The sequence below is a fragment of the Myotis nattereri genome (assembly GCF_964212035.1).
Source record: "Myotis nattereri genome assembly, chromosome: 16".
In the NCBI taxonomy this organism is placed as follows: domain Eukaryota; kingdom Metazoa; phylum Chordata; class Mammalia; order Chiroptera; family Vespertilionidae; genus Myotis; species Myotis nattereri.
The window spans coordinates 55,436,617-55,449,850 of record NC_138091.1 but is presented as its reverse complement, the minus strand read 5'-3'; the positions used below and the strand labels follow the sequence as shown (position 1 = coordinate 55,449,850).

The 13,234-nt window shown below is 63.8% G+C and overlaps 1 protein-coding gene across 3 annotated transcripts in view; it reads left to right on the top strand.

Annotated features, from left to right (window-relative positions):
- The first annotated feature begins 697 nt into the window (after nucleotides 1–697).
- The window catches only part of TBC1D16 (TBC1 domain family member 16), an 82,441-nt gene continuing 69,904 nt past the window's right edge, over nucleotides 698–13,234 (top strand). Inside the window, exons 1-3 of one of the 3 annotated variants that reach the window (XM_081110339.1) lie at nucleotides 698–769; nucleotides 9,664–9,898; nucleotides 11,230–11,827. In XM_081110339.1, coding sequence (XP_080966465.1) covers nucleotides 9,724–9,898; nucleotides 11,230–11,827 — 773 coding nt within the window. In that variant the 5' untranslated portion in view covers nucleotides 698–769; nucleotides 9,664–9,723. The remainder of the gene's footprint in view (nucleotides 770–9,663; nucleotides 9,899–11,229; nucleotides 11,828–13,234) is intronic. The other 2 variants (XM_081110340.1, XM_081110341.1) reach the window with 2 other exon arrangements.

Sequence of the window (13,234 nt, the reverse complement as noted above, 5' to 3'; positions counted from 1 at the left end):
ACCACGCGCGCGCTGAGGGCGGAGGGGCGGGCGGCCATTGTGCCATTGATGGCCCTGGAAACAGCCTCAAGGTGTCGATCTGTTAAAGCATAAATCTGGGTTCTCCGTCGCTTTCTCAGGCCCGGCTCCACCCCACCCGCCTCCGTTTCCCTAAATCCACAATCGTGCCAACGTACGCCCAGCCGGGCCGCTCCGGTGCCCCGGGGACCGCGCGGGGCACCGGGGATCCGGTCCGCTAAGTGCCCCACGGGTGGCAGGTGGAGGCGGGGGCGTGAGGAGTCCGGGACCCGCTGCACCTTCAGGGTCCGGGACCCGGGCTGGTGCCGCCCCCCCATCTGCAGACCTGGGGCCGCGGCGCCCCCTCTGCGGGGTTCCTGGGAGGGGTCCTCCGCGGGGGAGGGAGCCCAGGACCTGCGGCGGGGCCGTTCCCTTCGCACCCCAATCGAAACCACAGAGGCTCAGAGCCGGGGCGAGAGCGAGCGCGCACTTGGGTGCGGGGCGCGGGGCTGGGGAGCGGGGGCCAGAGGGCGAAGGCGACCAGGGAAGTGGCGGGTCAGTGCCAGGTCTGCCCGGGCCGGGGGCGGGCCTGGGGCGGACGGCGAGCCGGGTTGGGCCGAGGGCGGGGACCGGGTTGGGCCGAGGGCGGGCCGGGGGCCGGGCCTGGTCGCGCGTCCCCGCCCCGCCGCGCCTCACTGGCAGCGGCGGCGGTGGCGGCGGCGGCGGCGGCTCCCGGAGCCAGCACGGATCCGGCCCCCGCTGTGGGACCCGGGTGGGTATCGGGGCCCGGCCTGGGGCTGCGGGGGCGGGTTTGAAGCGCCCGCGGGACACCCGGCGGCGCCCCCTCGGCAGGCGCAGGGTGGGCGTGCGGGGCGCGTGGGCCTGCAGCCGCGGGCCGGGAGTGACCAGGGTCTGGCCGCAGCCTCCATAGGTGCGGGGCCCGGGCGGCGCGCAGGCACTCCGGACCACGCGGGGAGCGTTCTGGGGACCCCCTCTGAGGCGGTCGGGGCGCCCCGGGCCTAATTCGGGGAGACTCGGTCCCCATCTGTCTGCAGCCGTGGCCCGGAGAACTTGCGGTCTTTGTCTGGCCGGCTGGTCCGAGCACGCGAATGAGAAGTTGTAGGGGCCTCTCTTCGCCCACACAGACCCCCCCAAAGTGTGCTGTGCCCCACCGCGCGCCCCAGCATTCCTGGGGCCCGGCGGGAGGTCTGGCTCAGAACCGCGTGTCAGGAAACTCACTTCCTTTAGGCGCTCGCTCAGCCCCCTTGTCCTTTACTTTAAAAAAAGAAAGACAGAAAAGAGACTAGAAAAAAGGAGAAAGAGAAAAAGGCGATTTGCTAAATATAACCCGGAACCTCACCAGGAGCCGTGGATCTTGAAATCCCGTGGCTCCCGCAATCTACTTGGGAAGTAGAACAGGACCCCAACTAGATCGCCTGCACCTGAGACACCAGGCTTGTTGGGCTGCCTCCTGCGTCTGCAGGGGGAGGGTCTGGGGCCGAGACCTGCCCTGGGCATCTTTCTTTACCGCCCCCTCCCCCCCAGGCAGGCATTGTCCTGTGTGGCCATCCACAGCCACGCCATCCAAGTCCCACCAGAGGCCAGTCGGGAGTTCCCTTCCAGGCCCGCCATCTGCTGAGTGGAGAAGTTTTAAAAATCTGTGTGTTCGTCTTAGAAATCCCCCATTAGAAGCATCCGCATGTCGTTGCTTGGCAAGCGTCACACCGGGACAGCTTTTGCAAAGGAAAGGTATCCCCACGCGGATGCCTCTTCACAGCAGCCGAAGTTCATTACCTGTTGGCTGCTGGGTGTTTATCGTAAGCAGGGCCTCAGAATATGGCGAAAGGACGTTCTCTTGGGTGGAATTGGTAAATCCCCCCGCCATGAGGTGGTTGTGTAAATAGCTGCTGGTATCCATGCATGAGTTCACTTCACCCACAGAACCAGCCCGGAAACGCAGGGCGGGCGTTGTGCCCACTTCACAGACGGGGACACTGAGGCTTCCCAAGCTCATGCAGCTCGGAGTGACCGGACTCGGGGCCTTGGGTGCGGGAGGCTCCAGCTCCAAAAACCCCCGGCGCCTCCCCTCTTGTAACTGGCCCCCATCATTCACGCGTTCGCCCTCCCTGGCCCCTTGCTCAGAGGAGACAGCGTGGTTCACTCTGCCAGGTGGTTCATTAGAATGGAAAGGGCTGGGGACCAATCCCATGTCACCCTTAGGGGCCGTTCACTGGAGAGAGAGCCTGGGGTTCGCACAACCCGCCCCCACCCGCGCTGGCCTGTGCTGGGGTCTGGGCGTGCGTGCTGTGGTTACGAGCGCGGGCCCCCAAAGCAGACTGCTGGGTTCGGCACCAGCCCCGTGCACGGAGCTGACAGCTCCTTGGGCCTTCATTCCTCTGTCTGTGAAGTGGATAATACCACCTGCCTCGGAGGCCTATTGCAAGGATTATCTAGCACCTGGCGGGTGCTAAGGGCTTGTTGCTATTTATTATTATTGTTGTTATTATTATGAATGGCCATTTCTTGGATTTTTCACTGGTAACTGGATGGGCAGAAACATGTTGGTTTTGCTGTTTGATGCTTTGTACCACAGTCCCTCGGGTGGAATTCACCATTTAGGGTTATTTACACTCATCTTTGTAACTTGGGGGGGGGGGGTGTCCCTGCTGGCTGTTCCAGGAAGGGGGCAAACAGGTTGCCTGGCAACACAAATCTTCAACCCAGATTTCACCTCGTCTGCCCCACCCCTGCTGAGAGACCCAGATCTTGTTCACCAGCCTGAACCCTCTTCTGTGAGATTAGTGCTCAGTTCCCCGTAAGGCTGGGGGTGGGGGGTGGGGGGGGTGGCGCGCTGGCAGCGGAGGCGGCTCTATTGGTCCCCATTGTTCCCGGTCCCGCGGCCCCAGCAGTCACCTTGCTGCATTCCCCTGGCTTCACTGTAACACTGATTAGACACTGTGGGAACTTAACTCTGGTTTAAATCAGTAGCCTCCGGTAAAATGAGTTTGGTTACAGGCCATTTCTCTTAAAGACGCAGAACGCAGCTGTATGTTTCCTGGGGACTTACTGCATCGTAGTCTGCACTCACCCCCAAACCCAGGGAAATGTGCAGGAAATCTCTCCCCATATATATCAGTGATGTCAGAGAGGAAGGGAGAGGGAGTAGAAGCATCAATCATGAGAGAGTCATGGACCGGCTGCCTCCTGCACGGAGGATGGAGCCCACAACCCGGGCCTGCGCCCTGACCCGGAATGGAACCGGGACCTCCTGGTTCATAGGTTGACGCTCAGCGCACGGCCGGGCCAGTGGTGGTTTTTTTATGCTCTCGGCCACCTGAGCGACCTTTGGTCACGTGGTCTTGCATCTCTAACACACCCACGGGTGAGCTGCCTGGTAGCTGACATCGGTGTGACGCGCGGCCTCTGTAGGCACCGTGAGAGGAGAGGAGCGGCGGCCGGAGGCCGACTTCAGGGTCTGAGCGCAGAAGCGGAGTGGAAGGGACAGTGCGAGGGAACAAGCGGAAGACCCCACCCCCCCCACCCCCCCACCCCCCGCATCTGTTGTGCCTTCGCTTCGAGCCTCAGGGGGCGAGGCCGCCCCGTGTCTAAAGGGATGTATGGTCCCTGGTCGGCATGGCTTGGCTGGTTGGACCGGACACCAAAGGTGGCGGCTTTAATTTCCGGTCAGGGCGCATACCCAGTTTCGGGTTCCATCCCCAGTCAGGGCACGTCAGGAGGCAAGCAATCGATGTTTCTCTCTCTCCCTTCCTCTCTTTATTTTTAAAAAAATATATTTTTGTTTATTTCAGAGAGGAAGGGAGAGGGAGATAGAAACATCCATGATGAGAGAGAATCATGGATCCGCTGCCTCCTGCACGCCCCCCACTGGGGAGCGAGCCCGCAACCCGGGCCTGTGCCCTGACCAGGAAGTGAACGGTGACCTCCTGGTTCATAGGTGGACGCCCAACCACCGAACCACACCGTCCGGTCTCCCTTCCCCTCTTTAAAATCAATTTTTAAAAAATGACACAGTGCATGGAGGGTGGGAGCGAGATCTGATGGGCCGCCCCGCTGCAGACGCGGAGGCGGGCTGTCTTCGCTGAGCTCTGCCTGGATGGGCCACGGTCGAGGCACGTGCCCTGGGTGTGCCCGAGCTTGCACACTTTTCCACACTTTGCGACCCTGAATTCAGTGGTCGGATAATAGTCCCCAGAGACCACGGTGCCCGTGCCTGGTCCCGGGAAGCGAGAGGGAGCTGGGCCTCCCGGGCTGCGTTGGCAGCAGGTGCTGTGGGAGGGACGGGTCCTGTTTGCGTGTCCCTGGCTCGTGTTTAACGTGGCATCACCTTATCCGCTTTGTTGATTGGCCTTGGAGGGCAAAGCAGATGAACCGGTTCCTGCCGGCCACATGCCTGATGCGGACAGGCCAGGGGAACGTCACCTGTGGGCTTCCCACCACACGTCCCCGAGTGTCCAGTGCCCCCCCACCCCCCGCATTGCCTCCCCACCTCCCACCGCAGCCGGCAGCCGGCGGGATGGGTGGGCGGCGTCCGTCGTGTGGGTGGGAGCTGCCGGCTCCACGCGGGGCCGGGACCATGTCTGCCCTCTGACCCCGGCGTCCCAGCTCCTGACCCGGCGGCCGAGGCAGGGCGCGGCCCAGAGAAGTCGGGGCTCCCGCGGCCAGGGCTGCCCTGACTCCGCTCCCCCTGGGAAGGCTCCGGAAGAGACCGTGGCCTCAGCGCCTGTCTGTCTCCTGCTGGGAGCTTATGGGCTCCTCCTTCCAGGACAGGAAACCGGCCGGGCGGAGGGCGGCCAGGACCAGCTGCGCGGGGAGCCAGCTCTCCCGCCCCGCGGCTGCTCCCACGGTCCGGTCCGTGGGGCTGGGCCAGGCTGGGCCCTCCTGGTCCCGGGCGGGGGCCTCGCCACATGCTCAGGGGCCGGGGCGGCGGCTGGCGTGGGCTCTGCCGGCCAGTGGCGGGGAGAACGGAAACCTCCCCGAGTGACAGTCAGCCCACGCTGCCCACGCCACGGCCACGCTGCCCACGGTCACGGTCACGGTCACGCCCACGCACTCTCCCGGGACCGGGCTGGGCGGGTTACATGGCGGAGGGTTACAGTTGCGGGTGGAACTGAGGTTCGCGCACTGAGCTGGAGCTGGAGAGGCGCGGAGGGGACGGGGCGGGGGCAGGAGTGACGGGGGTGGGGGGTGGGGGGTGGGGGGTGGGGGGTGGGGGGGGCGGGAGAGCAGGCTGACTCGGGGCCCCCGGGGGAGCTTCCTGTGGATGGGCGCCCCCACCCCGCACAGGGGCCTCGGGCGGCCCTCCGGTCCCAGACCCGGGGGTGTGACCTCCTGCTGGGTCCGCGCCGAGCTGGCGGCCGCAGTGCCCGGTGCGCGGGGAGGGGCGTTCTCGGGGCGCGCTTTCCCAGCGGCCGATCCTCTGGCTCTTCGAGGCCGTGCCCTGTCCAGGGGGTTCTCGCCTCCGTGTCAACGCCAAGCCTTGGGGGCCGGGCTTGGGTAGTGGATGTCGGGGCCTCACACCCACATGCAAAGCCTCGGCTGCCTCCCGCCGAGCCGAGTGGTGGAGGGGCGCGTGAGGCGACAGCAGCCCCGCAGCCCCCCGGCTCCCACCCGCTCTCCTCTCGGACTCCACCCGCCTCCCGACCCCTCCCCCGGGCCCACAGGCTCAGCATGTGGCCGAGAACCCGTGAGCGGAGAGGGCCCCCCGGTGGGGAGTCTGCAGAGAGGGGGAGCTTCGGGGCCGTGTGTGCATGTGTGTGCGCGTGTGCACACGTGTGTGCATGTGCGCACGCATGTGTGCACGTGCGTGTGTGTGTGTGAGTGTGTGTTCCGAGAGGAGGCCCAGCTGCGCCCTCCTTGCTATTGCACAACAGCCTGCTGTGCGGACCGCCCTGCCTGCTGCTCCCGGCTGCCCAGGGCTCAGCTGGACGCCACTGCCCGCCGTGGCTCCGAACCTGCAGGGCACTGTTCCTTTATGCCTTTAAACAGTACATGTGTTTATTGGCTTCCGAGAGGAAGGGAGAGGGAGAGAGAGAAACGTCAGTGATGAGAGGGAATCACTGATCGGCTGCCTCCTGCACACCCCCCACCGGGGACAGAGCCCGCCACCTGCGCCTGTGCCCTGACGGGGAATCCAACCGTGACCTCCTGGTTCCTAGGTCATAGGTCGACGCTCAACCACGGAGCTTTATACCTTTTAAATCATTACCTGCTTGTCGTGGGTTTGCACACCCCCGCCCGTGCCCCTCCTCTGCGCCAACGCGGCTGGCATTGTTATTCTTTCCGCCAACAGAGACTGCAGGTGGCGTTCTGGGGGCACATCACAAGGGAGCTTGAGAGGCAGCTCATTCTGGGGGTGATTTTTGAAGCCCTTCTCTTCACACTCAGGCGACTCCAATGTACAGACAGGTTTGGGGGCTGGAGAGAGAGAGGGAGAGAGGGAGAGAGAGAGAGAGAGAGAGAGAGAGATGCCTTAGATTCAGACACTTATGATCTGAAATCAGCGATGCTGGGACAGCACAGCCATTTTACAATGAAAACATGAAGTGGCAGCCCTGGCTGGTGTGGCTCAGTGGGCACAGATTCGATTCCTGCTCAGGGCACAGGCCCAGGTTGCAGGCTCTGTCCCCGGTGGGAGGCGTGCAGGAGGCAGCCGATCCATGATTCCTTCTCATCATTGACGTTTCTATCTCTCCCCTTCTCCCTTTCTGAAGTCAATAAAAATGCATTTTAAAAAATGCATATACTATATACATTTAAAAACATTAAGCGAACACATTGGAGGCAAGTGCGTGGTCATGGCTGTCACTCTCGGGGGGGAGGGGACTTGTTACATGTTACAAAGCGCTCTGAGCACCCCCAGCTGCTATTTTGATTTCAGTTGATTCTGTGGCGAGAGGTGGGGGCGGCAGGTCGGCTTGCTGGCTGCGGGCGTCCCGGCCCCCCTGGAGCGTTTGCTGATTGTGTGTCTTAAGGTCGCAGCTGGCGGCTTTGAAGGTGGTGCGAGACTGCCCTCCCCCCTACTCTGCTCCTGTGCGAGGAGAAGGAAGACCCAGCCGGGAGGGGCCTGCTGTTGAACTTGCTCTGCGTTCGGTGCCTGGGCGCACAGCTTTCTGGTCTATCGGGTGGGGATGTGTATCCTTGCTCCTGCCGACCCATAGGATCCCTGGTCCCTAAGGTCGGAAACCGCTCTGCTGGGGGCGAGCGAGAGCCACTAAAGGTGGATTCAGGGACAGCAGGGAGACCTCCCGTCAGGCTGCAGGCTTTGCTGGGCCACACCGCCTGGCAGCTGCCCTCTGGCGCCCTCACCCACCTCCAGCTCTCTGCCCACTTCCCGCTGTCCATCCTCAGGAGTCCAGCCTCATTGGCCTTTTTGGGTGCAAGCTTCCTGCTCTTTTTTTTTTTTAATTTATTTTTATTGATTTCAAAGAGGGAAAGAGAGAGAGAAACATCAATGATGAGAGAGAATCATGGATCGGCTGCCTCCTGCACGCCCCCTACTGGGGATGTGCCCTAACTGGGAATCGAACCGTGACCTCCTGGTTCATAGGTCGATGCTCAACCCCTGAGCCACACCGGCCTGCTGGGCAAGCTTCCTGGTCTTGACCCTCAAGGGCAGGGCTCTCCCACCCCATCCCTCCGTGGAGGCAGGCATGCCTGCAGAGGGGCGAGGAAAGGCGAGGTGCCTGCAGCTGTAGCAGCCACTGGTGGGGGGGGGGGAATGAGTCAGGGAGGTGGGGTATCAGAAGTGGGGGTGCGGTGCCAGGTGCAGGCCCTCCTCATTCCTCATTTCCTCATCCTCGTCCACCACCCTCACCCCTCCCCTGGCCTCCCCGCCTCCGGGCCGCCTTCCTCTCTGCTGATCAGACTCCAGTTACCACGGAGGCCTTTCCAGGTTCGCGTTGAATGAGGACTTTGGGAATAGCAGAAGTGTTCATTGAAGAGTGAGATGATGACATAGAAGCCAAGGATGGCGGCTCTTTGGTTTGGGAAGGTGATATATAAAGTGCAAAAGAAACTTAGGGAAAGTTACCATCAGTTTGACTCAGAGAATTTTAAGTTCCTCAAATAGATGATACATGTAAAGGGCAAACAACGATTAGGGCGACACCTGCAGCTGCCGCAGCAGAGGGTCAAGGTCTTTGCTATATAAAGAGTTCTCACAGATCAACAACACGCCAGCGCCCCAGCAACAACACAGGCAGGCACAGCAGCCAGCAGGTCCCAGCACGGACTCGTGTCTGACACACGCAGGACACCCTCTTCAAATGAATGGGTCATGAGAAAACCGCTTTCTGTGATCAGATGGGCACAGATCCACACCTCTGGCCAGGCCGGTGCCTTCCGGAACCCGCTGGGTGCTGTGCGTAGGGCTGGTCGATCCTCACTGTTGTTTGCTTTGTAGGAAAGGCCTGGAAGGGAGGAGGAAGCACACAGGCATTTCTGGATTGTGTGATTTCAGGGATGTGGGGTCGTTTTTATACTTCTAGCACATTTCATAACTTTTTGAAAAATAGCTTTAAAAACTAGGTCCAGGAATCTCCACTTCTGAAGAGACCCAGGACTGGGAACCAGGTTCAATTTAGTGGAGGAGGCTCCCCAGCAAACAAGTGCATTTAAACCATAGGTGAGGCCCGGCCGGTGTGGCTCAGTGGTTGAGCTTTGACCCGGGAAGCAGGAGGTCATGGTTCCATTCCAGGTCAGAGCACATGCCTGGGTTTCGGGCTCCATCCCCAGTAGGGGGCGTGCAGGAGGCAGCCGATCCATGAGTCGCTCTCATCACTGATGTTTCTATCTCTCTCTTACTCCTCCCTTCCTCTCTGAAATCAATAAGAACATGTTTAAAACACACACACAAAAGAAATAAACAAATAGGTGAGAATTGTATATCGGAGGCTGACTTCCTCAGGTGCAGTCTCCCCAGGACACCCCCCCCCCCCAGGGCTGGAGCCGGGCGGGCGGGCGGGGCTGTCCTGCTGCCCAGGTGGCGGGGGTGGGGCAGGGGCTGGAACTCCCCTGGGAGGATAAAGGTCTGCTCAGGGCCCTCCCCTCACTCAGTGACGGGGACGCGCTGACTTGGCGGGGTGGCAGGTGGGGTGGCAGGTGGCTACGGGACGCAGTGTGGCGATCGCACTGTAAGGTACACAGATGCTGGGTCACCAGGTCACACACCCGGACCTCATAGGCCAGGGATGCCACGTGCCCTGCAGTAAAATCAAATAAGAACAGATGGGCAGACCCCACGGCCTGGAGTCGCCAGGGAGGCTCCCGGGAGGTGGGCCTGGGGGGATGTGGGGGAGGAGCGGCCCTGCCCAGGTGTCCAGCCAGTGGCTAAGCCGGGGGGGGGGGCGGGGCAGGTGTCCCACCCAGGGGACATTTGCACATTTGCGATGTCTGGAGACATTTCCGGTTGTGCTGCTCGGTGAGGAGGGGCAGGGGTGGGGGGGCAAGGATGTGCTCCATCCTGCAGGGCCCAGGCTGGCCCAGCCCCAGCGGCAGTGCCGGGCGGAGACCGCTGCCTGGCCTGGGCTGCCAGGACCCGCTCAGGAGTGAAGCAGCATCCGTTTGGGGCTGGCGGGCATGAGGCAGGCCGCAGCCCAGGGACACCTGCCGGGTGCGGCACCTTGACCCCATGCATCTCCCCCCCAGGTAGGTGTGGACGCGCCCGCCGGGGCCCCCGTGAGCGGAGGATGGGAACACCCCCCGGCCATGTCTCTGGGCCGCCTCCTCCGCCGGGCCTCCTCCAGAGCCTCGGACCTCCTGACCCTCGCCCCGGGGGCCGGCGGGCCCCCCTCCCTCCTGGACGGGGAGATCATCTACTCCAAGAACAACGTGTGTGTGCACCCGCCCGAGGGGCTGCAGGGGCTGGGGGAGCACCACCCAGGTGAGTGAGAGGAGGGGAGGGGAGGGGAGGGGAGGGGAGGGGAGGGGAGGGGGGGCCGGGGTCCAGGCCTGGCGGGAGGTTTCAGAGGCTCCGGTGTCACTTCCCCACTTGTCCTCACCATCACCTGTGGTCACCTGCCCAGTGATGGGACAGGTGTGCTGGGGGCGGGGAGGTCTGGGCCCAGGTCTGAGGGGCCTGTGCTCTGGGTGTCAAACCAGCGCCAGCGCAGCACGGCCTGGAGAGGCTGCGGCTGAGTCCGGCTGCGATGGAAGGCGGGGCGGGAGGGGCAGGGGTCTGGGCGCTCCTCCCAGTCCCAGAGCCACGTGACTGATGTGGGAACACTTGGTCCCCGTGCACAGCTGGCCGCTCGCCCCGGCTCTCGAACGGGAGCCGTGTGTGGGGCAGAGCCCTGAGGCGTGTGCAGGCCCAGCTCCCACCCTGGATGACCTCTCAGAACAGAGCCTGGGGGGCTGGGGGGGCTGGGGGGGCCGGGGGCCTGTGCAACAGGCCCGGGAATCAGGACACCTCGAAATGGCAGGTGCTGCCGTGGGAAATGCCACCGTCCCCCCAAACTAAGGGTGCAGGAGCCCAGAGAGCCCGCCCACCCGCTGCCGGCCTCCAAGACTGCCCTCTGCCAGCCACCAGCGGGCCATGGAGAGGCGGCCCCTCTCCCAGAAGCCGCATTAAAGAGAAACATGCCCGCCCTGTGCGGCTCAGGGGCTGAGCGTCAGCCTGTGAACCAGGAGGTCACGGGCCGATTCCGGTCAGGGCCCAGGCTCGGGCTGTGGGCTCCATCCCCAGTCGCGGCCTGCAGGAGGCAGTGGATCCAAGATTCTCTCTCATCATCGATGTTTCTCTCTCCCTCTCCCTGCCTCTCTGAAATCAATAAGAACATTTTTTTTTTTTAAAGAAAAATGTGCCGAGAGGGTGGTGGCCAACTGACGAGACCCGTAGGGCAGCCACCATCTGGAGTTCATCCCCGTGGGAAAGTCTTTGTCCTGCGTCCCTCCCCACGGGCTGTGACGCTGGGAGGGGCCTCCTGGCTGCTGGACGGGGGCGCTGACCGGCCCCAGGCAGGAAAGCTCTGGGCTCCGGGCCTGAGGTGGACCCCAGGTGGACAGGGTGGGGCTCGGGGAGGAAAGCACACGACAGGCCGCTGCTGGGGGGGTGCGGCCGGGTCCTCGCCTGGGCACTGAGCAGCCCCCGCAGCCGTCACTCACCCCAGGCCCGACTGTCCCCCGGCTCCCCAGTCCTCAGGGCCCTGGGTGTGACCGGCAGGGTGTGGCCTCTGTGTGCACGGCCCTCCCTCACCGCTGTCCCCTCCCCCACAGGCTACCTGTGCTTGTACATGGAGAAGGATGAGCTGCTGGGGGCCACCCTCATCCTCGCCTGGGTCCCCAACTCCCGGATCCAGCGGCAGGACGAGGAGGCGCTGCGCTACATCACCCCCGAGGGCTCCCCCGTGCGCAAGGCACCCCGTCCGCGGGCCCGGCGCACCCAGAGCTCGGGCGCTCCCTGCCGGGCCTCCCCCACGGAGCCAAGGCCCCCCCTGACCCCCCAAGACGAGGACATCCTGGTGGTGGCCCAGGGCCTCCGGGGCACCCTGCGCGTCAGCCCTTCACCCGAGGACGGGGAGAAGCTGGCTCAGGGCCTGGGGATGGACGGCACCGTCCCGGCCTCGAAGCCGGCCCACAGCGACTCGGGGATCCTGTCCGCGGTCAGCTCGCAGGACGGGACCGAGGAGGGGCGGGAGCCGCGGCCCGAGGCGGGCGAGGAGGAGGGCTCCGTGGAGCTGTCGGCCGAGGGTGTGAGCAGGGACAGTTCCTTCGACTCAGACTCGGATGCCTTCTCCTCCCCCTTCTGCCTGTCGCCCGTGAGCGCCGCCCTGGCGGACAGCAGCGGCTCCGTGTTCCTGGAGGGCGAGAGCAGGTGAGTTTTTGGGGCTGGGGCTGGGCTGTCCCACCGGCCACGCTGGGGACCGTGGGGTGTGTCGCCAGCTCTGCTTGGAGCGCTGAGGACAGAGCCTGCGCCCTGTCCTGTTCCTGCTGCAGCGGCCAGCTGTCCCCCTGCGGGGGCTGCGGCACCCATCTGCCCACGGAGGGGATTATGCCTATGGTGGGCCTGATGGGGGGTGGTTGTCATGGCAACCATGCAGCATCCTTGGGGTGCTCAGGGCCCCACAGAGGTGGGCGCGCACAAGGCTTGTGCAAACCCAGCTGGGCCGGGGCCACCCCTGGCCAGAGGCCACCCAGCCAGTCCCCTGGCCAAGCTGGATGGGAGCCCAGCTGGGTCCACACCAGACTTGGGGCCACTCGGGACCCAGTGAGCCCCGCAGCCAAGGAACAGGTGCAGGGACGCGGAACGCTATGCGGCCTCAGCGGAAAGGAATTTGGGATTCTTTCTGATATCGGACCCTCGATAACTGTGCTCCATTAAAGCCCGAGGGTGCACGGAAAACATTTTCCACGTTCGTGGCGGTGGGGGGGGGAGGGGTCATATCAAAGGGGCAGCCAGCTGTGGCCCAGGCCCCGGACCCAGGAGGCGCGCTGAGCGGTGAAGTGATTGCACCCCAGAACCAGGCTGGGAATGAAGTGCAAGCCCCGGCCTGGGGCCTGTGGCGGGCCTCGGAGCGCCCCCTGGTGGTGCCACGCGGCAGCGCAGCCATACCTGCCGGTGTCCAGCACCCCAGGGGCCCGGCGGGGGGGACAGGTGTCTGAGCTCTTGTCTTCACTGTGCTTAGAGAGGTGGCAGGCCTGGTGGACAGACCGTGGCGGATGGTCCCGTGGCTGACGGTCCCGTGGCCGCGGTCTCAGTGGCTGATGGTCCCGTGGCCGCGGTCTCAGTGGCAGGACGAGAACCGGGGCCGGGCCTGTTCAGCTGCCTGGTTCCTTAGGAGCTTGGGTTTGGGAATCCGGGGACCTTGTTGGGAATCCGTTTCCTCATTCGCGAGGTGGAGTCGTAATCTTCGTCTGTGGGTTCCCCTGAGAATTCACTGCTGGCCCCTCCGCCCTCTCGTCCTGGGTGCTCCTCCAGCCCGGCCCCATGAGGATCCCCCCGGCCTCTTCCATCCAGTCCCCATGCCCGGCTGTTCCCAGCAGATTCTCACCCGGGCGATTCTGCCCCAGGGGGCAGTGACAACGGCAGGAGACATTTGTCACCACAGTAGGTGGAGGCCAGGGGTGCTGTGAGCACCCACAGTGCACAGGGCTCCCCACGACAGCGATCTGCTCCCCACGTCGGACATGCAGGGCCCGGAGCTCCCTGGAGGTCCTGGTCGCTTCGGACAGACTCGGGGCCCTAGAGTTGGGAACTCTTTTTCTTCTTTTTTAATGTTTA